Source organism: Antechinus flavipes, chromosome 5, assembly GCF_016432865.1.
Source record: "Antechinus flavipes isolate AdamAnt ecotype Samford, QLD, Australia chromosome 5, AdamAnt_v2, whole genome shotgun sequence".
Classification (NCBI taxonomy): Eukaryota; Metazoa; Chordata; class Mammalia; order Dasyuromorphia; family Dasyuridae; genus Antechinus; species Antechinus flavipes.
This window is the reverse complement of record NC_067402.1, coordinates 295005623-295031712: the sequence shown is the minus strand read 5'-3', so window position 1 is coordinate 295031712 and position 26090 is coordinate 295005623. Positions and strand designations below refer to the sequence as shown.

Here is a 26090-nt window from a genome sequence, read left to right as displayed (position 1 = left end):
GACCCCGTTCTGCCAGGTGGACGCTCCTCCCCATCGCCCTTGCTTCTGAGCCAGATTCCTGCTCTCCAGTCTGTCCGTTTAAAACCGCGTGCTCCTCCTCCCCTTCTCCTCCGCCTCCCCTCCTGTCTTTTTCTCCCGTCCTCTCTCCTTGCCTTTGTTTTTATTGTGCGCGAGTTATTTTGTTCTGTGTCAGGACGGTGGCCGATCCCTAATTTCTGATCTCGGTGCCAGACTACTTTAGCCAAAGCTCCGCTCAGGTGAGTCAGTCTTGAGTCAACAAAGGTGTCAGATCCCCTGAGCCCCAAAATAAATTATAGCCTTGGCCCCTGGAAAGCCAGCATTCTCCTGCCAGTAGCATTAAGAAGACAGTTTCCTGGTTCTCAGTAAAAGTAGGGCTCAGCCCTCCCTGGAGATGGGAGATTAGGAAGGGGCCGGGAGGGACCTCAAATGCAGGCGTCTGACAGACAGGCACTCACGGAACATTCCTTAGCCTGGCAAGAACTATCTGCCCTACATGGCGGGGTGGGGAGGGGGTGTTCTGGGAGATAAAGCCCCAGGCCTTGTCCCGAACAGACCCTGTGTGCTGCATCCCCAAATCTGGGGCCTTTCCCACAGGAAGCACTTGGGGTCTGCGGGACAACAAAGGGATGAGCGACAGCTGCACGCCATATTTTCACCATCACATCATGTTTCTCAGAGAGCCACTAGGAACTCCGGATTGGAAGTCAAAAAATTCAAATCCTTGCTGGAACACTTACACCATTTGACCTTGGGAAAGTACCTTCCCCTACGAGCCCAAATGTCTCCGGCACCATGAAGCCTGAGGGGTAGCTGCAGAAGCCCTTGGCAGAGTCCTCTGACCCGTTCATTTATCTCTAAGTCACCCTCAGGCTTTTCCCCCTCAGCTCCCACAGGAGATTCTGATCCTCTCTACCAACCTCTATGCAAAGACATGGAAAACAGGAAAAAGACTTGGGGGGAGATAGAGCCAGCTTAGGTGAAGGAGGGAACTGAAGCTCAGAGAAGGGAATGGTCTAAATGTCAGAAGCAGGAGAACAACTCACTGCTCTGCCTTCAATGGTAGGGGCTGGGGAGCCACAGCGTGCATTCCTTCTCTTCTCCTGTAAAACATGGCCTTGCTCCCATCCCAGAACTCGGGGACATCCTCCTGGGACAGCCAGATGTGGCTACACCATCCCAGAATCCTTGGATTCGCAACGCCCTTGGTGGCTATCCAGACCCCAGTGAATCCCCACTGCAAGATGGCGGACCTGCGAGGAATCACAGCCCTTTTCCTCCGGTCGGGTCTGTGTTTCCACCAATTAGGAAGCCATTTTCTTCTATTGGCGGCACGGTTTAAAAAGTACTCACTCAATCTCACTTGATCTCCATGAGCATCCCATGAGGTCTGCATTACAGGCCCCCGTTTTACAGATAAGAAGACTGAGGATGGAAGAGAGGAGATGACTTGTCCAGTCACCCACCTGGTGGGTAACAGTTCAGCCACAGCCTCTCCAAGGCACGGGCCTTATGTGCCCTCAGGAGAAGTCCACAGCCAGTGTTAACCCAAGCTAAAAACTGAGTTGTGTCCTCAGTTTGCTCATCTGTGTCACGAGGGGCTTGGACTAGGTGGCCGCTCGATCCCATCAGTCCATGATCCAAAGCCCACCTTAAAGGACTTGTGGCAGCAATTTTGAATTTGTAGTCAGTCTTTTTGTCAGTGCATGAAGAAATGTAATAAGAATAATGGGCGACTTTTGCATGCGATGTCAGGGCTCACAAAGGACTTTGCATCCTGTTTTCTCCCTTGATCCTCACTGCCAGCCCAGAATGACGCCCATTTGAGAGATGAGGCAATGGAGGCTCTCGGAGATCATGGCTTATCTCTAATTGTCACTAAGTCTCTTATAACTTCAATTCCTGGGCTATTTTTACCACAGATCTGCCTCTCTGGGGCCCCCTCCAAGGCAGGACTGTGAGTCATCAAGACCCTGCAAGGCCCAAATGAGATAACATCTGTAAAGCACTTAGCACAGTGCCCTGCAGGTAAACAGAGGTTTGTTCCTTCTCTCCCACTTTGGCGGGTACCATTGTTTTCTCCATCAGACACCTGTCCTGGTCATTCCCCTTCACCTTGTGAATCTCTGTGCTTGGCAGGGGAGGAAGGTGGCAAATATTATAGTCCACAGGTATCTTGTGGGGGTGGGGGTGGGAATGAGCCAGGAAAGTGAGACTCCTCACAAAGGGTGTCCCATTTCTTTATGTTAGGGAGGAGCCTCAGACCCAAGGGTGACAGCTTGACATAGCAGCCTGGTTCTAAATTATCCAGGACCAGGGCAAGCCCCCGGGTTAGACTAGATGAGAAATCAGGCCCGGGGTCTCCATGCCTCCCTGACTGACATCCCCAGCAACCTGGGATCCTGCCCCTGCTGAGTGCTCTGGCAGACTCCTCGCCTGTCAGCCCAGAAAAAACTAAATCATTTTCCAGGCACTCAAGGAGAGCAGAGGAGTGTCTCCGGCACTTGGGAAAGAATTCCATGGGCCATAAATTAAAGTAGAATGCTTCAGGCCTCCAAGAAGGAGGCAGGAGGATCCCTGTCATTATGGGGTCCAGAATGGAGACGTTATCAGACTGTCAGGGCTGGAATCGGCCTGGCGGGGCACCTGCTGCCCCAAGAGAACTGGGGCTCAGCTGGTGCCCCTGGGCCCCAAGTAGCCACGTTTTCTAATTTATCTCGTGCCTTCTGTAACTAGTTTCCAGAGTACTTCGTGGAGGGTAGGGAGAAGAGATTAGGGGAGACTACAATGAAGGAAATCGGGGGGGGGGGCAGCAGGACAGGGAAATGCAGGCAAGAACCAGTCACAGAGCCACTGGGGGCAAGTGCCAAGCGCCTTCCCTGGACTGGCAAACACTGAGGGGGAGCCCCTCTAACCTGGGGATGCCACAGGCAACACTGGGACACTGGAAACCCCTGGGGACGTCCAGGAAGGAGAGAAGGCTGGAAAAAGCCTGAGAAGTGAGTGATGCCGTCACGGACCTTTGACTTAGTCCAGAAGTGCCCTCCCAGCCCGGTGCGGGATGTTCTGGACGCCTAAGCAGGTGTGTGCCCCTTTCCCGGGGGAACACTACTTGAGGGTGGGAGGAGGCCGTGCTTTTAGGGACTGAGTAGATCAGGGGAGCTTCTTGGAGGAGGTGGCCATTGGGCTTGAGGAGCTGGGGAGAGAGAGCTCTGGGGAGCAGGAGGACATTGCGAGCCCAGGGAGCGAGGGAGGGGGCTAGCGTGCCACAGACACGAGTAAGCGGCTGCCTTCCTGGGGCATCGTCTAGGAAACAGACATTCTGGCTACTGCGAAGGCTCTGGCCTGGAAACAACAGCCCCAGGTCGACACCGGGGAAGGGGGAAAGCAGCGCCCGGGGTGGGAGCCAGCGCGGGGCAAGGAGAAGGAGCAGCAGCGGCCCTGCTCCGCCAGCCCCTCCCCCAGTCCCTGCGGACCCCCGCATTCAGGAATCGCAGAGTCCCCACAAACCAGTTGGCGCTTCCATTTCGAGGGGCCCTGCCTTTGAAAAGGCCCCACAAAGGTGCATCCCTCCACCGCCCACTTCACCGCGGGAATGTCTCCGGCTCGGTTTCCATCACTATGACAACCCCTTTCTCCTGCCAACCCTTTTCCAGCCTCAACAACTCGGGCTTGAGAAAGGGCATGTGGTGAGGGGCCGCAAGCTTGACTGGTGAGGGAGGGGCAGGGAGGCTGCCAGGCTGGCTCCGAGGGCAACTGGGAAACAGGATGGCATCTGGGCACGAGGGCCAGGACTGAAGAGATGGAAGGAGGCGGGGGGAGGGAAGGACAGGACAGCGGCTCGTCCTCGCCCCTCCTCACAGACTCTCCTTAATAGGGACAAAGGCACGGGGGTGGGGGGAGGTCAGGAAGGGAGATGGATGGGTCAGTGGGGGTGGGGGTGAGGATTGGCATGAGGGCGGAGGGGAGGTCAGTGGGAGGCACTCTATGTTCTCTAGCCACCGTCCCATCCAACGCTCGGATCGCACCAATTTACCCAAGCTCGTCATTCCTCTGCCTCTCACTGAAGGAGCTACAGCTGGAAGATAGCTAGGAGAGCAGAATCTAGACTGTCAGAGCAGGAAGGGTCTGAGAACAGGGGAGGTCAGAGAGGGAGGGGGCTCCGAACAGGGGATGTCAGAGCTGGGGGAGAGCAGTCTTCGGTGTTCGAATCTGGCTACCATATGGCCGGGCTGAGCCCAATAGAACCGACGCCTGTCACTCAAGCAGAGCTGGGCCCAGACTTCCAGGTCTGGCCCTTTTCTCTGATCTCCAGGAGCCTGAAGAACAGGTCTGGCTTTTCAGCTGTCGAGCAGGAACGTATTATTTACCTGAGCAGCTCTGTGGGCTTGCCAGCCAGCACAAAAGGCCACCATGGCTCCCCCCGCTCCTCAGCCATACAATGGAGCCACCCTTGTCACTCTGCACCTGATTTCTTACAAACTTCCCTCAATATTCCAGCATTTCCTCGTCTCGAGCAAAGAAGACCGATGGTACACGCTGCAAGGACAGCCGGATGAGGGATGGCCCCACAGCTCCCGGCTTCACCTCCCAGCTTCTGGCTTCCCAGACTCTCTGCCCTTCTTCCCAAGGTTCAGGGACTGTCCCACAAGATGGTGGGACTTCCTTCAGTGCCCAAGCCCCGAAGTCTCCCTCCTGCTCCCAAGCTGGTGTTGCTGTTCCTCCTGTACTGAATCACTTTGCCTTTCCCCTCCTGAAACTCGCCCTGCTCTCCCAGCCAGACCCGGGGGTCTGTACACGGGGGACACTTAAATGCTCATCAAGTGAATGACCTCCATTCTGTCTCCTTAAAGACAAGGAACTGTGAGCAGACCTGTGGCCCACCCCCCACCCCCCTGGAGTGCCAGGCACTTATTTATAGGGCCCTGAAGGGTGCCCTGGCAGGGTGGCCCAGGATGGGCCCCGTGGCAGCTGAAGCCCATTCCCCGGAGCTCTTGGAATGGTCCATAAGCACTGGAGAGGCAGGGCCTGGGGGCCAGAGAGAGGAACTGCTCAGGCCCCATTTGGCAAATAAGAGAACTGAGGTTCTGGGCACAGTGGTCTGCCCAGCCCTGCCCTGACTCTGAGTGCAGGTCTCCATGCCCCACCACAGGTGCGGCTGCCCTTCTGCCCGCTGGGAAGGCAAACCCGGGAGCCCTCGCCACCGCGGTGCCATTACCATTCCTAATTACTATTCTTCCCTTAGCTCCAGAGACTGCGGGCAGACAGAAGCCTGGGCCAAGACCCTCCCCTGCTGCTGCTGTTTGGTGCTTGGTGTTCTGGGGACCCCCGTGCAGGGGGAGAGAACAGCTCTGGGCAACCAAATGAATAGTTTGGAGCAGAAGCTCACGCTCGGTAGTCTCACAAGCTTGCTTTTTGTTAGGAATATCGCTTCTGAAAATGAAAGTGCACATTTACGGGAAGACTGGTTTTCTTTTTGGTCTGCACCTGGAAGAAGCCTCTTAGTATCAGTGAGAGAGAGAGAAAGGGAAGGAGGGAGGGATGGAAGGAGAGAGAAGAGAGAGACAGAGACAGGAGAAAGCGCGCGAGAGGAAGGGAGGGAGGGAGGAAGAAAGAAGGGGGGAAGGAGGGGGAGGGAGGGAGGGAAAGAGAGATGAGAGAAGTAGAGGGGGAGGCCCATGGGAAATGCCAGCTTAGCTCAGCTGAAGAGTGAGCTAGCAGCTCTGAGGATGAACAATGCCTCCCACAGACACTCAGACACTGGATCCCTGACACCGAGACCCAGATAATAAGGTCCTCTCAGCCAGCGCAGGCCCAAGTCTTTCACGTCCCCTGTGACTGTAACCAATGCTACGGCCGCTCTCCGGGCTCTGAGCAGGCAGCGGCGTCTGGAGCCCAGAAATGCCCTCCTGAAGCAGAGGGCCTCTGGACGGCCACCTGAAACCCCCCAGACACCCCTCTGACTTCTCGGGATGAGGAGAATTCCCAAAGAAGAAGGCCCCATCTCTGAAGACAAATGCCAGGCCCTGCATTTTGAGTCACCCCCTCCCCCCATCTGGCCACAGGCAAGTTCCTGCATGAAAAGTCCTCCCGCTTCCAGGGGCTTCTCACAGGAATTCCAGCCTCTGCACGTCTGTATTATCAGATCTCCCCCTCTAAAAAACCAACAGCAATCACTGGGATTCTTTAGAACCCTCAAGGCTCTGCTCAAGACTTCTTCCAGTCCTCCAGTCCGGAGACCCTTGGCCCTAGAACGCCAGGCTAGATAACAAAGAACAGCCCACGTTTATATTTAGTCAGCTGGGTGTGCGACAGACTAGAGCTACTTCAGTCCCCATGTGAAGGGGGAGAAAGAGGGGTCAGGGATGGAATAGTGACTCAGCAGCCGACACTGAAGTGCTGGAAGGCTTTCCAAGTGCTTGAAATGAGCTCTTTCATTGGATGAGGATAAGAGGATAAGTTGGTGATACTATTAATAAGGATCATAAGAAAAGGCGGTCTAGTGCAGTGGCTAGGGAGAGTGCCTCGGACCCACGCTGGCCATGGGGCTCTGGGTGAGTCACATGCCCTCCCAGTGCCGCCCCCCTCAGGCTAGAAGCTCCAGAGAAGGTGCCGATTCCACTAAACCCCTGAAATCAGAGGCCTGATGTAGAGAGAAAAGGACTGCAAGATGCATTAATATATTATCTCCTTTGAGTCTGACCAGAATCCTATGAGAGCGATGCTCTTACTGTCCCCAGAGAGGAAAAAAGGAACACTAACTCAGAAGCTTCAAGCGGCTTGCTCAAGAACCAGGTCAGGATTTGAACCCAGCACCCAGCTCCCGGTCCTGGTCCTCCTTTTTGCACACTCATCATTTGTCTTCATTCTGGGCACAGAAACCACGCAGCGATGGGCAGATGAAAGATGGGGAAACCTCCAGACTAGTATAAGGATCAAACGAGAGAACTCTGTCCACCTTAAAAGTCCATGGAAATGTTACTCGTGTGTTTCGTTTACTTGTCAATGGCCATTATGATGATCGCATTGCTGGGACCATACCCCAAGGAGGACGCTAATAGCCAGAAAGGATCCATGTGGACATGAGTGCTCGCAGCAGCCTAATTGTGAGAACAAAGGGTAGAGACGCGCTGCACCCCGTGATCGGGGAATGGCTGAACAAACGTTGGCTTACGAAAGCCAGACTCCATTACTAAATACGGTGGCGATGAGGAATCTGGGGAAAATCTCGCATGACATGAGGACGGCCGAGGAAACAGAGACGGGAACAATGGATATGGGATGCAATGGGATCCCCCGACTGCGTCCCATCACCACGCCTGCACCCAAGGCAGCCTCGATGGAGCCAGATCACCGCCCCCATTTTGGGTTGCCAGAGCCGACCTCAAAGACACAGCCTTCCTTTCTCTTCATAACCAGCAAACTCTACTCTTAGGACACTTTGCTTAATAGCTTTTTCTGGCGGCGTGCACTTTGTCGGGCGTGTTGCTTGGGTAGTGGCCAAAGACAATGTGGCAACGAAAATAAATAAACAGGGCAAAATGAGGGTGGAGGATCAAATGATCTTTAACACTCTTTCCAGCCCCAAACCCAATGATCCTATGACCTAGAGGGACAAGGATCCACCTGCCAGAGCTGTTTGTTATAAAGTCAGAAATCACTGGCTTCTCCCCTGAGTAACCTCCCGGTCTCACACAGCATCATCGGTCAGGGCATCTGAGGGACCCTAAACTGGACACAAGCACAGGGCTGACATTAATGCTGCCCCCGGGGGGTTGCACTGGGCCTTCCCAATAGGACTTCTCACAACCACCCTGGCCCACCGGTGCTTGCTGGACACCGGCCTTCCTTGTCCCCACAGACAAAGGAGAAAGCCTCGATCCTGTGGCATCCAAGGCCTCTCACTGCTCATCACCAGTCCCCCATGGTAGTCTGGACGTACAGTCCCAACTTTGGCTCCCTTCGCCGGCAGCGCAGGAATCCCTAGGACCTCTGCTCTGCCCTTCCCAGCCCCTTTGTCTGGACCTGTCTTCCCTGAATCAAAGGGTTGGGGTATTCTTGTCCTCACTGGGCTGCAATCACCCTGAGGGGAGAGCTCGTGCTTTCACTATCTTGTATTTGTCAAGGTTATAGGCCCCTGTGCACAGTCCCTGCTTAATAATCAATAAACATTTAGTCAGCATCCACCTCACACCAGGTGCTGAGGATAAAAAGATCATCTCTAGCCTTGAGAGAATTGAGTTAGTGCATTCTCTCTTCCTTTAAAATAACAAGCCCCCAAATCAAAGCTGGTTTGGAGATTAATAGCTAATCCAGATTCATATTCTCTTCCCTCCTCCCCCTCCACTTAAAAGCCTCAGAGAAGCCAAATGCTACATTAATCTGCCAAAGCTCCAGCAGCTCTCTACCTTCAATCAGCTTCAGCCTTGAGGGAAACTGATTTTCTTGCCACTAAAATGCTAAAGGTGGAATCTTTTGGTTTGGGGGAAAATGTCTAAATTTAAAAAGGCTGTTGGGGTATTGTAGTGTCTGAGGAACAAGATGGGAGCCTAGGACTTAAATCTTTCCCAGGATGCTTAAAGTGGCACAGTCCGGATGGCCCTGGTCCACTCAGTGCCTCCACTCCCCCAGCTGAAAGCCGAAGGAGAGGATCTTGCCCTGCCCTCCCCGCCATGGGAATGTTGGGAGGAAAGCGCTCTGCCCAGGCTGAAGTGGACAACGGCTAATAATCCACAGATTATTAGCCTGAGATTGTGAGAATCCAGAAAGTCTGTCACAAGCCTTTTAATTCTCCCGGTTCTCTGTCTGGGTCATTCTTGGAAAGCTCTCATTCTCTCCCTTTAGACTACAAGTTCTTTGAGGGCAGAGCCTATGTCAATAAAAATGAAAAGTGACATCTCAGAATCCTCACACTGAACACAGCCACCATTGTAAGCCCCCTCCCAGCCCTGACATCCTCTGTTCTAAGCTCCCTCTCAGCCCTGACATCCTCTGTTCTAAGCTTCCTCCCAGCTCTGATACCCCCTGTTCTAAGCTCCCTCTCAGCCCTGACATCCTCTGTTCTAAGCCCCTTCCCAGCCCTGACATCCCCTGTTCTAAGCTCCCTCCCAGCCCTGACATCCCCTGTTCTAAGCTCCCTCCCAGCCCTGACATCCCCTGTTCTAAGCTCCCTCTCAGCCCTGACATCCCCTGTTCTAGGCCCCTTCCCACCTTTGCCATCCCCTGTCTTCAGGCCCCTCCCAGCTGCATCAGCATTTCTATGTGTAATGCTCCTTCCCCGCTCTGAGAGCCTCAGTTCTAGGGCCCTTCCCAGTCCTCGTAATTCTTTCTCTCTCCAGAGGCCTCGGAGTCCCAGCAAAGCCACCAATGGCTTCTCCCATTCAGATGCTATAAGAACAAGGCAAGGAAATGACGCATCGCAAGGACAGGCAGCAACACGCGGGAAGCACGTGTCCAGGGACAGCTGGGCTGGGGATTTCCAGAAAAGGAAGGAAAAGCAGTCTAAGGATTTCCCTGTATCTCTTGTGCAGCCCAGCCCCTCTGCCTGTCCCAGCCGGGGGTCCGGCGCACACCTGTGGGCAGTCTCCCAGTGACTCCTGAGAGGCGCTGCTCGGGGAGGGGGAGGAGGGACGTCTCAGCAAGATGAGCCCATCTTAGGAAGCCGAGAACTTAATTTAGACGGAGAGATTCCCAAAGGCCTTTCTGAAGTCGGCCAAAGGCAGAGGCAGTGCCAGCAAAGGGAGCCTTCCAGGTGACAGGCAGCGCTCAGTCAGTCAACTGACAGTCAGCCTCCCTGCCTCCGAACCCCAGGGACAAAGCGGAAAAGTAGGGCAGGGACTGACCTCAGGGTACTCCCATTCTAATGGGAGCGGGGAGAGAGAGGGGGGAGACAGAGAGATGGAGAGACAGAGATGGGGAAAAAAGAGAGAGTGAAAGTAAAAGCAGGAGGAGGAGGAGGACAAGGGAGGCAGAGAGAGGGGAGAGGGAGGAGGAAGGAGAGGAATGGAGAGTTGTGATTAGCTATAAATTAATAATACTAGATTAATGACAGATGGACATACATAAGATTGCTGCTGGACAGACAGACACAGACGTGGAGGGACCGATGCAGTCAGACAAATGCATCCATTAGCATGCATGTGCATACCTATACCCACATGCATGTTGCATATGTCTGCCCATCTGTACCTTGCAGAGGTTCCTGCCAGCTCTGAATCCTGCAATCTAGAGTGAGTAGTCTGCCTTTACCGTGAGAACACATGTCTGGGTATTTTAGCATAATTTGTCCCATTTTATTTGAATTTCCTTCCTGCTCCTTCAATCCTCATCTCTGAGGGCCTCAGTTTCCCCATTTGGAACAAGGGAAATCATCCTGGACTTGAAGTCCGAGGACCTGGATGAGAATTCCCGTCTTGACCCTCGCCCTCTCGGGGCCTCCCCGGGCCTCAGTTTCCCAGCCCACAAAAGAGGTTTGGGCCAGAGGGCCTCGCCGGCTCCTCCCCAGCCAATCTGGGCCCTGGGCCGGGGGCTTGCCCACTCCCATGAGCGGTACACACTGGGTGCTCCACTTCTCATCAGAGCTCGGCACAAGTTAAGAGACAGGTCAGTTCCCCGAGAGCCTCCACAGCTGAGATCACAGCATCTGAAGGAGTTGCAGGGCAGCCTTTGCTGGCACAGGTGTTACGGACTGGGAATGAGATAAATTGGAGGCAGAGGGAATAGGAGAGAGGTCAGACAGCACAACAGTCTCTCAGTGAGAGAGGTCAGAGAACAGCAACTGCCTCTCAGTCTCCTTGTAACATCCTCTCCCAAGATTCTGCAGATCTGGGTGGGATCTCCAGCAGCCACTGGCAGGTGGCTCCCGTGAGTTCCAGCAGGCACAGAGACAGCGGAGTCCCAGGAGTCCCAGGTAAGTCTGGGAGCAGGAGCACGGCTCCCGGGAGGGCTGCTCCACCAGCCCCCCAGCTCCCGCTCCCTGCGAGCCTTCTTTCCTTTTATCTGGCTACAGCGCGCAGTCCACAGGTACTCCCATGTTGTCTGTGAGCTTCCTGAGGGCAGGACTGGCTCTGCCTTTACGCTGCCCCCTCTTAGCCCCCACTTAGCACAGTGTCTGGCTGGAAGGTAGACTGATTATTAGGAACTGATGGAGGAAACTGTTTTCCTTTCCCAAAGATCACAGCTAGACACACACACACACCCCCGCCCCCACCACACCCCTGACCACACTGAATAGAAAGGAAATCCAGGATTTTCCATCCCCTCTCCAGTGATAACGGGAAATGTGCAATTATGGCTTAGATTTTCCATAGCTGCATGAAAGGGCCGAGCTGGAAAGGCTCAGGGAGGCCCCGCTGTGTCCCTTGGCCATAATATGCCATTTTCCTCCCCCCAGGTGGGTTCCAGACTATTCTCATCCCAAACACCTGCCTGCCCTGCATCTGACTAATACTGATGACAAACACTAGGGAGTTTGCCTCCACCCCCCACTATCACCAGGAAGCAGGAGGGAGCTGGCAAAAAGCTGATTCCCCCAAAGCCATTTTGACTAAAATGCAAACTTGTCCCCTGAACTGCCTCCTTACTCAGGAGAGCAGAATAGTTTGGGGGATGGGCGGAAGACAAAGCCAACTGTTCATTCTGCAGCCTCCAAAGCTTGCTTCTGCCTCAGAGCTTCCAGCCTGCAAAGTGGCCCCAGACCACCTTGGAAAAGAGACCCCATGTTGATACAATACCAACAGCAATGATCGCTGCTTCCTAATGTGGCTTATAATCTGCTAGCCCCGGGACCTTTTCACTTCTGTTTTTTCCCTCCAGGACTGGCTTGAGCTTTTATTTATTTTTTGGAGTGACCTAAAGGGAATCTTCAAAAAATGTGTGATGTTGGGCAAGTCACTTAACTAACTTTTATAGGACTCCATTTCCTCCTAATCTGGACCAAAGAGCTTCAGGACCCCTTTTGCCTCTCAATGATTCTATAGCTCAATATCTAAATCCCTAATTACAGGATTTAAGGAGGAAACATTTTCCCTTCCCATATACCACAGAGATAGTGTTTGTCTTCATGCTCCTTAGTTTAGGAACTTCTCTCATGTTTATCTTGTTGGGACAGCCCGATCATGAGCAGGGAATCTCCTTCCAATTCCTTATCTTTGTTTATTTCTGTAAGTGAGTACTTTGTAGTTGTGTTTGTATAACTCCCGAGTATGTCTTGTTAGAGTCAGTCATGTTGTGAAGGAAATCTTAACCAAGTATGGATGGGTTCAACAGCTCTGAAGTCCCTTCTGGCTCAGGAATTCTGAGACTCTGCTAAGGTTTCTAAGAATCTGCCAATCCTATAGCAGAGTGAGAAATCCCGTCCCCCAATCTCTGATCTTTTCTTGGAGCACCGAGGCAAGGCTTGAACCCAGGTCCAAGGCCAGCCACTCCACACACCCTCCAACTGTTTCTCATCTGGCCCTGACATTTGGAGATTCCTGGGCCCAGTCATTGCTGTTCATGTGCCAAATCTTCCTCTTTTAAGAGATTTTCTTAAACAAACCCAGATGAAACCCAAGAACCAAAGGCAATAAAATGGGCCTTTCCAAAAGACCACAAAAAAGGAATGATGTTTCTGGCCCCAAATACAATAAGAAATATAATTAAAAACTTGAAAATCTAAGCACCTCCCCTGTTATTGTTCTTCATCCAATCTCATCTCCTCCATCCCCTCATCCTGGGTTCAGCTCTTCCCTGTAATTCTGCTTGTGTCTCTGTAGATTTATTTCTGCTGTGGCTGAACACACCCAAGACTCACCCATCCCTCAGCTCATTGCTCTTTCCCTCCCAGCTCTCATCCTCTTCCTCTCCTCCCATTCCCAGCTACAGTCTTGGAAAAAGCTGGCAACACTCCTACTTCCACAGCCTTTCCTGCACTGGCTCCCCAGCCTTCTGGCTGCTGCTTCTCCTTCCCTTTTAATGGTTTATCTTCTACAGAGTCTCCACTAACTAACTCTTGGTGACTTCACCAAGTCCATCTCTATGCAAATTATTCCCAGATCTCCAGACCAGCCTCTTCCCTGAGGTCTAGTCTCACATGTCCAACCGTCTACTAGGGGATTTCAAAATCCTTGTAACCTGGGTTTCTCAAACACCATACCCCAAACAGACACCGTCTTTTCCCCAAAACCTCACTCTTTTTCTGAACATCTCAGTTTCTATTGAGGGCACTGTCACCATTCCTATTACTCCAGTTCAGAGCCTCAGAGACATAGTCAACTCTCCCCCTTCTTCTATCCCCAAGATGACAAATCTTGCCCATTCTGCTTCCATAACATCTCTTGCATTTTCCCTTTTCTCTTCATTTACTGGGCCTACCCTTAATTCTCCAGCATCTGGTCCAGGCCTTCATCCATCGGGCTATTGTATGCCAGAAGCGCCCCATGGGAAAGAAGGCTACTTACTCTTATAACTGGATCGTGGAACTGAGACTTGGAAGGAACTCAGGAGACCACCTCTTCCAGCCCTTCATCTTATAAGGGAGGGAACTGAGAAAAAGCAAGATTGATAACTAGCCCAGAATTACATAGCCCATAAACATAGCAAGGCTACTTGAGAAATGCCCAAGGCTGACCACTGCCTCCATCGAACACTGGCTTGGAGCTGGTAGGTAAAAGCACTTTACTGGCAAAATGCCGAAAATGATGCTTTATACTCTTGGATAAAGCAAATACAACTACTAGGTCTATATCCCCAAAAGATCAAAAATAATAGGCAAGGATCCACATGTACAAAAGTCATAAGTAGCTCTTTTTGTGGTGGCAAAGAACTGGAAATTGAAGGAATGGCCATCAACTGGGGAATGGCCAAACAAGATGGGGCATATGATTGTGGTGGGATACTATTGTGCTAGAAGAAATGATGAGCAGGATGCTTTCAGAAAAAGCCTGGGAAGACTTTCATGAATTGATGCTGAGTGAAATGAGCAGAACCAGGAGAACACTGTCACTGTACAAAGTTGCCACTACTGTCCAGTAGTGTCCAAACTTTAAATAACTTGGTTCTTCTCGGCACTATAGTGACCTGAGACAACTCCAAAGGTCTCCCAAGGAAAATTGCCATTCACATCCAGAGAAAGAACTGATGGACTCTGAATGCAAATCGAAGCATTTTCTCTATTTTTTCATGTTTTTTTTCTTTGAATCCATTTCTTCTTTCATGGCATAACTAATATGAAAATATGTTTTACATGATTGCACAGATATCAGCCATTCAAATTGCTTTTCCCGTAGGGAGGAGGGAAATGAGCAAGGGGTGAAGAGAAAATTTGAAACTCAAAAATTTTCAAATGGATGTTAAAATTTGTCTTTTCACATGATTAAAGAAATAAAAAGCTATTAAAAAAGAAGAAAAGAACTTGCTTGAGCAAGCATCCTTTGCAGAAGAAAGCCGGCCCTTCCCCAGGGCCTTATCTCCCAATGCTAACATAGTAAATGGCTTGATTGAAGTGAGCCATGCCCTATAGAACCAAACCACACATTATTTAGATTAGATAGCCAAAGATAGCTACAGAAGTACCTCAGCCCATAGCAGCTATTAGGAAACAGAGCCCAGGGGGCTAAACCAGCAGAGAAAAAAGTCAGCATCCATTTTCCTCCCCCAGCCCTGGCCACTGTCCCCTGCAGCCCTCACCAGCCTCCGGGAACATGTCAACACCTATTGAATCTGTTTTGGCAAAATCAGGAATGATAAAATTGGCTCTTTCAGCCCATTGGTTGGATTGTTTTCCACTCGGCCTTGTATTTCTTTCATTTACAATAACATATTTTTAGCTGAGTAATTAGAACTTAATTAAATTTCCATTGTGTGGGGGAAACAACATGGTACTTCCCAAGGACCTACTATGTGGATGGTATAGAACTGAATTCAGTCCAACTCTTCCAAGTCTCCTACCTCTCCCTGATCCTCCAGTAAAGCTGGGAAACTGGGAAACAAAGTAAGAGGTTTCAGTTTTGTATCCTCCAGAATCAAGCATAAGATCTGGCACACAGAAGACAATTTAAAAGGGTTTAATGACCTGGGCTGGAAAACAAACCAAGTTTCCTTTTCTAGAGCAGTGTTCTCCAAACGGTTTTTAATCAGGAGCACCGGTCAGCATTTTCTTCCCCTGGTGGCTATGCTATGTTCCAGAGCAGCAGGAATTTTGCCAATGGCACCCACAATGGCAACTACAAAAATCACTAGGGGCGGTGAAGGTTGTCACTTCCCTGAGGGGCAGAGAAGGAGGAGCTTGGGAAGCAGCACTGGGGAGGAAGAGGGGGAAACATGAGGCTGTAATGACAAAGGGGAGGTATGGTCCGGATGCAGACTCGAGATTGGCCCCCTCCCCTCTGACTGATCCCATTCTTCTTGGAGATCATTGTTTAAGAGCACAGTATTGAGATGTTCTGGGATCTATAATCAGTGACATTTGTAACCTGGGTGACCTGGACAAATCATCCAGCCTCTGTTTCCCCATCTGTGAAATGGAGATAATGATACCATTAATATTGTTTCTCACTGAGTTGTAAAACTCACATATATACATACATACATTGGATATGGATATTATGTAGCGATAAGTGGATATACATATATAGTTATCTATGGATACACATACATATTTCCAAAAATACAACCTTCCTAAGTTCTCAAGCCAAGATATATAGATAGCTGCATCTATTTTTATATTTTGTGTGTGTGTGTGTGTGTGTGTGTGTGTTACATGTTAAAATAATCCAGAAAAATCGGGTATCATCACCCTCATTTGTCAGCTTCAGATGGAGGCTCCCAGCTCTCCTTTGTAAAATGTGGGCCATTGTGGACCTTGCTTCCTTCCCTCTGTGCCCCATCGCTGGGTCCCTTTTATTCCCTCTCTCCCTGCCCTGACCCTTGTCCACACCCTCCATGGCACCCACATGAGACTTTACTCGTGGTCTGTCCATTCATCCCCACCAGCTGACTGATCCTCCTTGCATAGGCACCTCTGCTCCAGGGGCTCTGCCAGCAGGACCACCCTCTCTACCCCAAGCCCCTGAGCTATCCCTGGGTGCTTTCTCTCTCTCCCCTTCACTCTTCTCCCTGCTCTATCCCGACTGAATCTATTTAAAGAAATCCAGACAAGAAGCTAAGGGGAAACCTTGCAGAAATGTCTGCTCACGGAGCTCTGTAATTAGAGCCTGATTAAGGCAAGCCCCACCTGCACTTCCCTATAAGCAAGACTGTGGGCTTAGGAGCCGACTGTTAAATTTTCAGTGTAGTTACACCTCAGAAATAGGTTACAAATCTTTATGTTTTAATTGTTTTGTTGATTGTTTAGACTTAGGATAATGAGAGAAAATATAAATAAGACAGGTTAAACCTAAAGTAGATTTCCTCTTCCCTTCTCCAGAAAGCCTGTTGTTAAACAATGACTATATGACTCACATGCTCTCCTGCCCCCCACATCTGCTCCCTGCCACCCCTTTATTTTCCATATCAATCAATCCCTTCTCCCCCTTCAAGTTTTGCCTCTGCTCCCACCTAGTCAATTCTCCCAAGGTTGAGGAGACCCCCGTTTCCTGCAGGGTTCTCTGATGGGTGCTGGAACACAGAAGGAGAGGTGACGGAGCAACAGGTGTCCTGCCTCTTCCTCTGCGTGCACACAACCTCCCGAAGCTCTCAGCCCCCCCCCCAAAGCCCTTCTTACCCACAAGCGGGCTTGCTTGTTCCTACTGCAGCTGAATAACCCCCCTCATCTAGGCAGTTCCCCTCACCCCATTATTCTCTTCCAAACCAAATGCATAACTTTCTCCTAGACCCACCTGTGCTGTTCCCTAGGGCTAAATCCCCCCCACCCCTTTTTTAGCTCTCATAAAATAGCCACACTCAATTAGCACAGATGTCTAGCTGGGCCTTAGTGGCCATGAAGTCCAATCTTTTCATTTTACAGATGGGAAAACCGAGGCTGGGGAAGAGACATGGCTTCCCGGAGGCCACACAGACAATAAATCGTCCTTATCACCAGAGTCCTGGGTACTGGACAGTGGTTCCGCATCAGTGGGAATGTCCTGGGCGGCCCTTGGAGGCTGCTGCCTCCTCTCTGACTTCCTGGGCTGGTTTCCCCATGAAAAAGGGAGCTCTGTCAGGCAGGTGCTGTCTTACTGTGCCCAAATCCGGCTCTTTGCCCGCACTGACTGAAGCTAATCAAGGCTTTATTCCCGGTATGAGGGAGTATTCACCAAGCGTCGCAGCGGGATTCGCACTCCCAGCCTGGAGGTCCTGCACTCACTATGTGCCGCTTGGTTGTAGCGGGTTTTGCTTTACCCATGAACCTTTGGACCCAGTCGTGAGCCAAGGATGAACAAGAAGTTTAAAACGATTCCCCTGCGGCCACAAACAACAAGGAGCAATGTGTGGATTTTTCCATGCGCTCTGCGGCCTGATACCATCTGCCTCTGTCCGAATCTGCACGCCTGGCAAGGAGGGCACGCTCCCCCCGCCGCGCTCCTCGGAGCCCGGCCACCGTGAAGCAGAGCACCGAGGGCACCCCCGCTGCCAAGCTCCCTGCCCGCCGGGCCCGGCCCAGGCCCGCCTGGGAACAAGCCCAGTCTGTCGCTGACAAGCTTCCTCGGCTGCTTCCAAGGCTCGGCTTCCCAAACTGCTAACTCGGAGGGAAAGCTCGCCGGCCCTCCCTGGGCTCCAGGCAGCAGGGGCCCATCCTGTAGCCCCTTCCAAAGCCCAGGCAAGTACCGGGACGACGTGGAGGAAGAGGAGGGGGCTGTGGATGTCGCACAAGAGGGGTGGCCTGTTACACGGGAGGAACGACTGAGGCGCAAGATACAAAAATGGAAGGCAGCATTGAGCTGCCTGATCAGGACCCGTCCTTGGGGGAGAGGGCAAGCCTGCGGGTCTGAAGGGGAGCTCTGAGTCACCCAGGACGGCCCAGTCCCGAACCCCCTCCTCTCTCCAAGCCAGACCCTTCCCCAGAGAGAAGCATTCTGCCCGCCATGGGGGAGGCCCGGCCTCCTAACTGGGAGCCAGGAAGGCCCACGGCCTTCACGTTCCCCATCTGCAAAGCTGTGGACCAGTCCAAGGGTCCAAGAGGCAGGATTTCAGTCCGAGGCCTCCACACAGAGGCCGGGCCTGGCCACCGGGAGATCTGCTTGGAGTCCAAGTTCCAACAGTTCTTAACTGGGGACACCAGAGCAAATCACTTCTGCTTGGGCTTGGGTTTCCTCCACTATAAAATATGGATAATAAGCTTTGCCCTCCCTCCCTCGGGGGCATGTGCAGAAAGGCCTTTGTAACTAAACACCCCATACTTAGATACCATCATTAGAAGACTTCCCTACACAGTTGGTTTTTATTTGAGGACTAATAGCCTGACCAGAGAAGCTTTAAGGTCTCCAGCCCAAATAACAGCCCCTAAGGCCTTCAAAACTTGCAAGGCGTCCAACATTAGGTACAACGGGCTGGGCCGGGGGAGACCTGATCCTCAGAGAGAGGTGGAAGGTCACTAGGCAGAGGCCCAGCCCAACCCGGCTCTCCACCATTCCCAACAGGAAGCTGCGTCATCCCTCTCAGGGATTTCTGCCAGGGGGGACTCTCCCAGGCAGGAATCCGGAGTCCAGTCCTAGACTGGGACTAGCTCTGGGATTCTGGTTCTGAAACCCTCTGGGAGTGCTATTGGACTAGGTCGAGGTCCTCCAAGTCCGAACTACTTTAAGGATGATGCGATTATAATTTCTAATGTATATTATATGTAAATATATTTATATATAATATATTCTAAATAAACTATATAATTAATAATAATAGATATTATCCACATAAACTCTGGAGAGCCCTCAGTAACTTTCACCGGGAAAGGTGTCCGGGGCACTGCAGGACCAGCCAGCCAGCAAGGGCCTCTGGGCCACAAGACTGTGCCAGCTGCCTGAGTGGCCGAGTGGCCGGGCACAAGTGCTCCCCAGCCTGCAGCGTGTCGCGCCAGCAGTGAGTCATCAGGCTCATGGATAAAAGCAGCGAGGAGGGCCCTTCGCCGTGAAATCCTCCCCACTTCCAGTTACTATATAAAGAAGCTCAGCTAGAGGTGTAAACAAAGGGAACCGAGTGAGGAAGGAGCTAATTAGCACAATTAATTCTCTACTGCCTGGGGGATGGGGCTTCGTCCCAGGAGAGCTAGAGAAACTCAACCCCCACCCTCCAGTGAGTACTAAGGAATTGAAGATACTCCTAGGAAGCAAGTTGCCCTCCCGGACTCAGTTTCCTGGGCTGTAAAATCATGCTGTAGCAAGCGCTAACATCCTATTATGCTTTCCCCCCCTCAAACATTGACTTATTATGGCTAATACAGACTGTGCATCTATGGACTGGGATTTCTTACCTTCTCAGTGTTTGGGGGAGGGTGGGAATTTAGAACTAAAAATCAATTGGTTCTCAGGCCCCTCCCAGCTCTGATATTCCCTGTTCTAAGGCCTCTCCCAACTATTCATTCCTTGTTCTAAGTTCTTTCCCAACTCTGGCCTCCCTTATTTTAAGCCCCCTCCAGCTCTGCCATCCCCTATTTTAAGCCCCCTCCCCTCTCTGACATCCCCTGTTCTCAGCCCCCTCCCAGTTCTGCCATCTAAGCCTGTTCTAAGCTCCCTCCATGCTGACATTCCCTGTTCTAACTCCCTCCTGGCTCTGCCTTTCAGTGGTCTTTCCCCCTCCATCTCAGCTGGGCCTCAGTGAAAACCAGCTGAGACCACAGTCTGTGATGGGCAAGTCCAGACCTAGCACGGACCCCTCACTGTCCCTGGGCGAGCTTCCCGGGAGTCCGGGGTCTGCTGCTGGTGGCTCACCAGGCCTGCTCCCCCTTCAGGGGTAACAGAAGGTCTGTGGGGACTAGTGCAAGGCCCTCAGTTTACCCAAATGGAAAGCAAGCAAGTCTTGGAGATGGAGCCGGGTCACCCTAAGATAAGTAGCAAAGGCAGCCTTTGATCTCTGCTCCCAGAGGCCTTTCCGCTCCATGACATCATGACATCTCCCAGCTGTTCCACTCAAGCATCTTCAGACCTTGGGGTTTCCCTTCCTCCTCGGATGCCCTGAGGTCAGGTGAGGTGGAACCTGGCCTGGGAGCCTGAGGAGCCGGGTCCTGGCCTACCCTATCATTAATTAGTTAGCAAGGGGAGCCATAGAAAGTCATTTGACTACTTTACACCTCAATTTCCTCCTCTGCAGAATGGGCATAATGGCAATCCTGGCCCTGACTCATCAGATGAGATAATGAATGGATGAGCAACATTCTGAGTGTCAAGTGCCCTCACCAACACATAGGTGTGTCCTGATCGTTCCCAGATTCACTCTTTACAGATGCTCTTCCTCCCATCAGCCAGTGCCCCCCCTTTGCAGATGGGAACACTGAGGCTTAGAGAAGGCCCCCCAGTTAGAAAGTAGAGAGTAAGCTCCTCGGGGCCAGAACCGTGGCACTTTGCCTTTGCCACCCCAGAGGTAGCACAGTGCCTGATGTACAGCAGGTGACCCATAAATGCTCAGGTCGGGGCTGGGGTGCTCACTGACCTTTGGCCTGGAGGGAGATGTCCAGCTGAGTCTCAGGGAGCTCCAGGCTCGGCCCTCCCTCCCACCAGGCCGCACCTTTTGCTAACTGGCACCTGGGGAGACCTCTGACCTTTGAGGACAGACCCTCGTGTCTTCCAAGCAAGGGTCTCCAAGCACAGGCCCAGTCCTGCGCGGGGCAGCTGGGGAGTGCTCCCCGAGACAGGGAAAGGAAACAGGACTTGGGCCCAGCAGGCCCTGGCCTCCAACGCTGACCAGCCTCGGTGTAAAGTGGTCATAATCCTGTCATAATCCTGCCGCCTCCACCCAGGGCCCGGCACAAAGTGGGGGCTCAACGAGGGGCCCGTCAACGCGCTCGATTACTAAGGAAATGCAAGTCATCCTTTTGGGAAAATAGCACCATCTTAATCAGTTTTGTCATAGAGGTTTTTGTCATTCACGAGAGCCGGCTTACAGAGGCGGACTTGGGGCTGAAGGGACTCGGGATCTCCCGAGTGCCGCCTCCCCTAAAGCCCAGGAGAGACAGACAGTGTCTCAGCCAGTCACACACGCAGGGGGGAGCAGCAAGAGCCCGAGCTGAGCGCCATCAAAGCCCCCCTTCGGGGTTTTTCCTTCTAAACACAGCTCACCTTATCTCCGCCTCTAAGATGGGAATGATCCCCGCAGGAAGGTGTCCAGCAAGTGGCTGCCCTAGCTGATCTCCCAGCCTCCCTCCTGCTCCACCTACAACCTGCTGACCCTGAACCCTAGAGGTCAAGTGACTTGTTCAAGCTCGGTCACTGCCCGTCTCCGGGGGCCGGCGGCCGCCCCGCGGAAGGCCCCGGCGGGTCGCTGCCCGTCTCCGGGGGCCGGCGGCCGCCCCGCGGAAGGCCCCGGCGGGTCGCTGCCCGTCTCCGGGGGCCGGCGGCCGCCCCGCGGAAGGCCCGCCTCTCCCTCTCACCCCGGCCGGCCCAAAGTCTTACCTGATACAGACACCTCCATGAGGGCCTCCAGGGGTCGGTTGTTGTCCAGGTCTCGGCTGAGCTGCAGCTCCCCGGTGTCAGGGTTGAGCAGGAGCAGGTTGAGCTCGTTGCCCTGCAAGAAGGTGTAGTTGAGGCTGTCCGAGAGGTCCGGATCGTGGGCCGGAATGCGGCCGATGACTCCCGTGGGAAAGCTGTTGGACTTGTTGGTCACGTAGTTGTTGAAGAGCACCTGGAAGTCCGGGAGCACCGGAGGGTTGTCGTTCTGGTCCACGAGGCGGACGTACACGGTGGCGCGACTGACCAGCGGGGCCGAGGTCGCCTGGACCACCAGCATGTACTCCCGCCGGCGCTCGAAGTCCAGCTCCACCAGCGCCCGCAGGTCCCCGCTCAGCAGGTCCAGCTGGAAAACCTCGGGCACGTTGCCCTCCACGATCTGGTACATGATCTGGGCGTTGGGGCCCTCGTCGGGGTCGGCGGCCCGGATCCGCGCCACCACCGAGCCCACCGGGCTGTTCTCCTCCACGAACAGTTCCAGCTCATCCTGGTCAAACACTGGCGGGTTGTCGTTAATGTCCAGGACGGTCACCTGGATCTCCACGGAGGCGCTGAGCGGGGCCGGACTGCCCCTGTCCACGGCCAGGGCCCGCAGGTTGTACACGGCCACGTTCTCCCGGTCGAGCCGGCGCTGGGTGCGGATCACCCCGGAGGTGGGCTCGATGTAGAAGTCGCCGTCGCCGTCCTCCCCGCCCTGGAAGGTGTACAGGAGGCGGCCGTTGGGGCCCGAGTCTCGGTCCGTGGCGGACACCTGCAGGACGCTGGTGGAGGGGGGCGCGTCCTCGAAGACGGAGCCCTGGTAGAAATCTCGCAGGAAGCGCGGCGCGTTGTCGTTGGCGTCCAGGATGAGGATCTCCAGGGAGGTGGTGTCCGATTTCTGGGGGATGCCGTTGTCCCTGGCCGTGATGGCCAGCGTGTAAGCCGCCTGGTCTTCGTAGTCCAGCTCCATCAGGGTGACGATGGTGCCGGTGTCCGGATGAATGCGGAACTGGGGCACGGGGTCCTCCAGCACGTAGGTGATGCGGGCGTTCTCGCCCGTGTCCTCGTCGGTGGCGCTGATGGTGGCGATGGAGGTGCCCACCGGCTGGTCCTCCCGGACGCTCACCGTGTAGTGGGAGCTCTGGAACACGGGCCGGTGCGTGTTGGCGTCGGTGACGTTGATGAAGACCTGGGCGGTGTGGGAGCGGGTGCCGTCCGAGGCGGTCACCCCCAGGACGTACTGCCGCTCCTGTTTGTAATCCAGCGGCAGGGCCAGGGTGATGAGCCCCCCGCCGCTCTGGCTGCTCAGGGCGAAGCGGTTCCGGGTGTTGCCGCTGGTCAGCTGGTAGGTGATGACGCTGTTGGCGTCCCGGTCGCGGGCCTGCAGGGTCAGCACGCTGCTGCCCACGGCCGCGTCCTCGTTCAGGCGGAGCTCGTAGACGGGCTGGGTGAAGACGGGGTCGTTGTCGTTCACGTCCAGGACCGTGATGGCCACGCTGGCCGAGGAGCTCATGACGGGCGAGCCGTGGTCCACGGCCTCCACCCCGAAGCGGTAGTGCTCCACCTCCTCCCGGTCCAGCTCCGCGCACACCGTGATCCAGCCGGAGCTGTTGTGGATCTGAAAGGGGAAGTCGGCCCAGGCGGAAGGGTCGGCGTCGGCGCCCGCCCCCGTGGTGACGTCCACCAGGCGGTAGTGCAGGCGGGCGTTCTCCCCGGAGTCGGCGTCCACGGCCTGGATGTGTAACACGGAGTGGCCCAGGGGCACGTTCTCCAGCACGGCGGCCTGGAAGGGACTGCTCACGAAGATGGGCGCGTTGTCGTTGACGTCCAGCACCTGGACGTTCACCAGGCCCGAGGAGTTGATGAGGGGCGGCCGGCCCCCGTCCTGGGCCTTGATGCGCAGCGTGTACTCCCGGATGGCCTCGAAGTCCAGCGGGTTGATGACGTCCAGGCCCCCGCTCAGGGAGTGCAGGTAGAACTGGCCCTTCAGGTTGCCGCTGACGATGCTGTAGTGCAAGGCCGCGTTCTGGCCCTGGTCCCGGTCCGTGGCCTGCACCCGGAGGATGGGGGTGTTCACGGCCACGTCTTCGGGCACCCGGACCACGTATCGCTTCTCGCTGAACTGCGGGTAGTTGTCGTTCTCGTCCTCCACCAGGATGCGGACGGTGGCCGTGGCGCTGCGGGGCCCCGGGTTGCGGCCCTGGTCGTTGGCCTCCACCAGGAGCTGGTACTCGGCCACTTCCTCCCGGTCCACCACGGAGCGGGTGCGGACCACGCCGGAGCGGGGGTCGATCTCGAAGGCGCCGTCGGCCCCTTCCAGGAGTCTGTAGCGCATGTTGGCGTTGGACGGGGCGTCCCCGTCCGTGGCCCGGATGGTCAGCACCTCGTAGCCCACCTCCAGGTTCTCCCGGACCGTCTCCCGGTACTCGACCTGCTCAAAGACGGGGCTGTGATCGTTGGTGTCGCTCACGGTGACCGTGAGGTAGGTGGCCCCCGAGCGCTGCGGGGACCCGTGGTCCACGGCCGTCACTTTCAAGACGTGGGTGTCTTTGGTCTCGCGGTCCAGGGGCCGGCTGGTGGTCACCGCCCCGGTGTCTGGCTCGATGTGGAAGTAGCCATTGGAGCGCTCGTCAAACAGCGCCTCCATCTGGTAGGTGAGACGGCCGGCTTCGCCCTCGTCGGGGTCTTGGGCGCGGAGTTCGATCACCGGAGTGCCGGCCGGCTCGTTCTCGGGCACGGACACCTGGTAGCTGGGGAGCTGGAACTGAGGGCTCGTGCCCCCGGCCGCCCCTCTCCTGGCCCTCCTGGCCCCCGCAGGAAGTGGCCCTGCCGCCTCCAGAGTCAGCTCCAGCAGGAGCTCGGGGCCCCTTCCCCGGAGCAGGCGCCGCCAGGGGCCTGGGCCTGGCCTGGGAGCGCACAGCAGGCGCAGGCGGGCTGTGGCCCCCGGCTCCAGGCAGACGGGCCGGAGCGGGAAGGCGGGCCGGATCCCGCAGCCCGGGCCGCTGCCCTCCTTCTCTCCCTCACCCTGGCTGAAGCTCTCCACGCACCTGCAGTCGGGGAAGCTGGTCAGGGCCTCCAGGGCTGCCCGCAGCTCCTCGGCGGGGCCGCGCCCTCCCCGCTCCGGGGCCGGGAAGCACTCAGCGGGAGCAGAGGGGGAGGCGGGGCCCGGGCCGCCTCCCAGGACCGCGCGGGCCGCCAGGTCCGGGATGCGCTCCGGTGCCCGGGCGGCTGAGCCGGTGGAGCCGCAGCCCCTGCCGGGTACGGGCACCGCCAGGGCCACGGTCAGCAGCGTCGGGGAGCGCCGGGAGGCGATGTCCACGTGCAGGGGCAGCTCACAGCCCCGCGGCCACACTCTTCGCCCGGACCCGCCCAGCCGCAGCCGCCCGTCGGGGCTCAGCTTCAGCAGCGGCCGCAGCCCCGGCGCCGTGCGCTCCCAGTCCAGCGCGTATCTCCAGGCGGGCCCCAGAGCCAGGTCCCTCAGCCAGGGGCCACGGGGCGCGGCTGCCGGGGGGTGCGCGGGCAGTCCCCCGGAGGCCTCGGGCAGCAGGACCAGGAGCAGCAGGGCGCTGCTTCGGAGCAGCAGGAGGGAAGGCGGCAGCATCTGGGGCCCCGGCGGGTGAGGCCGCGGCGCCATGGCCGCGAGCCCCAATCCATGCACCCGCCGCGGCCGCCAGCCAGGCTCCTCATGCGGCCGGCCCCGGCGGCGCGGGGAGGCGGGGACCCCGGGCTCGGCTCCCAGCCCGCCGGGGCCCAGGCGCGGGCGGCAGCCTCTTCTCCGCCCCGCTGCTCCCGCCGCGCGAACCAAAACTTGCCTCCAAGTTGCTTCCAAGATGGCTTCTGGGTGCCTCCCCCGGGAAGGCGAGAGAGCAGCGGCCGGGGTCCCGAAGCGAGCGCCCGATCCTAGTCCCGGCCCGGGAAGGGAGGGAGGCGAAGAGAAGGTGCCGGAGCTATCCAGCCAGGGAGGGCAGCGGCCAGCGCTGTGGGGCGGCAGCGAGGGAGGGAGCGGGAGAGCCGGGAGCGGCCGCTGGGGGCTAGCCACCTAGCCTTCGGCTTCTCCGGGGCCCTGGGTCCAGGACTCCCGCTTGGGCTCGGGTTTTCAGCTTCACATGGCCCAGCGCCGGCGAGCGAGCAGCCAAGTGATCTAGCCAGCTAGCGTGGGAAGCCCGGTGGACCGAGCCCTCGGGGCCCGGAGTGAAGCGGGGCGGGGTAGGACGGGGCGGGGCGGGGCGGGGCCAGGCGGGCAAAGGCTGGCAGACCCGATCTCCCCCGGCCTCCCGCAGCCGGCCTGGGACTCAGCCCAGGCCGCCTAGGGCACTCGTCGCGAAGCCGGGGCTTGTTCCTCCCTCCCGGGACTCCGAGTGGGCGGCCGAGTGACCCGCTCTCCCGGCCCCGGTGGCTTCCTCGGCCTTTCTGCCGCACCTCCCTTCCTCTCCCCTCCTACCCGCTCTGGCACAACCCCCTCCCCACCTCCACCCCGCCCTCGGCTCCTCCCAGCTCCCTGCCCTCGGCCCCCGAAGTATTGTT

At 55.6% G+C, this 26090-nt stretch overlaps 1 protein-coding gene across 2 annotated transcripts in view; it reads right to left on the bottom strand.

Moving 5' to 3' along the window:
• CELSR1 (cadherin EGF LAG seven-pass G-type receptor 1) overlaps nt 1-25237 on the bottom strand; it is a 131387-nt gene extending 106150 nt beyond the window's left edge. Inside the window, exon 1 of one of the 2 annotated variants that reach the window (XM_051962839.1) lies at nt 21534-25237. In XM_051962839.1, coding sequence (XP_051818799.1) covers nt 21534-25200 — 3667 coding nt within the window. In that variant the 5' untranslated portion in view covers nt 25201-25237. The remainder of the gene's footprint in view (nt 1-21533) is intronic. The other variant, XM_051962838.1, reaches the window with a different exon arrangement.
• Nucleotides 25238-26090: the final 853 nt, after the last annotated feature.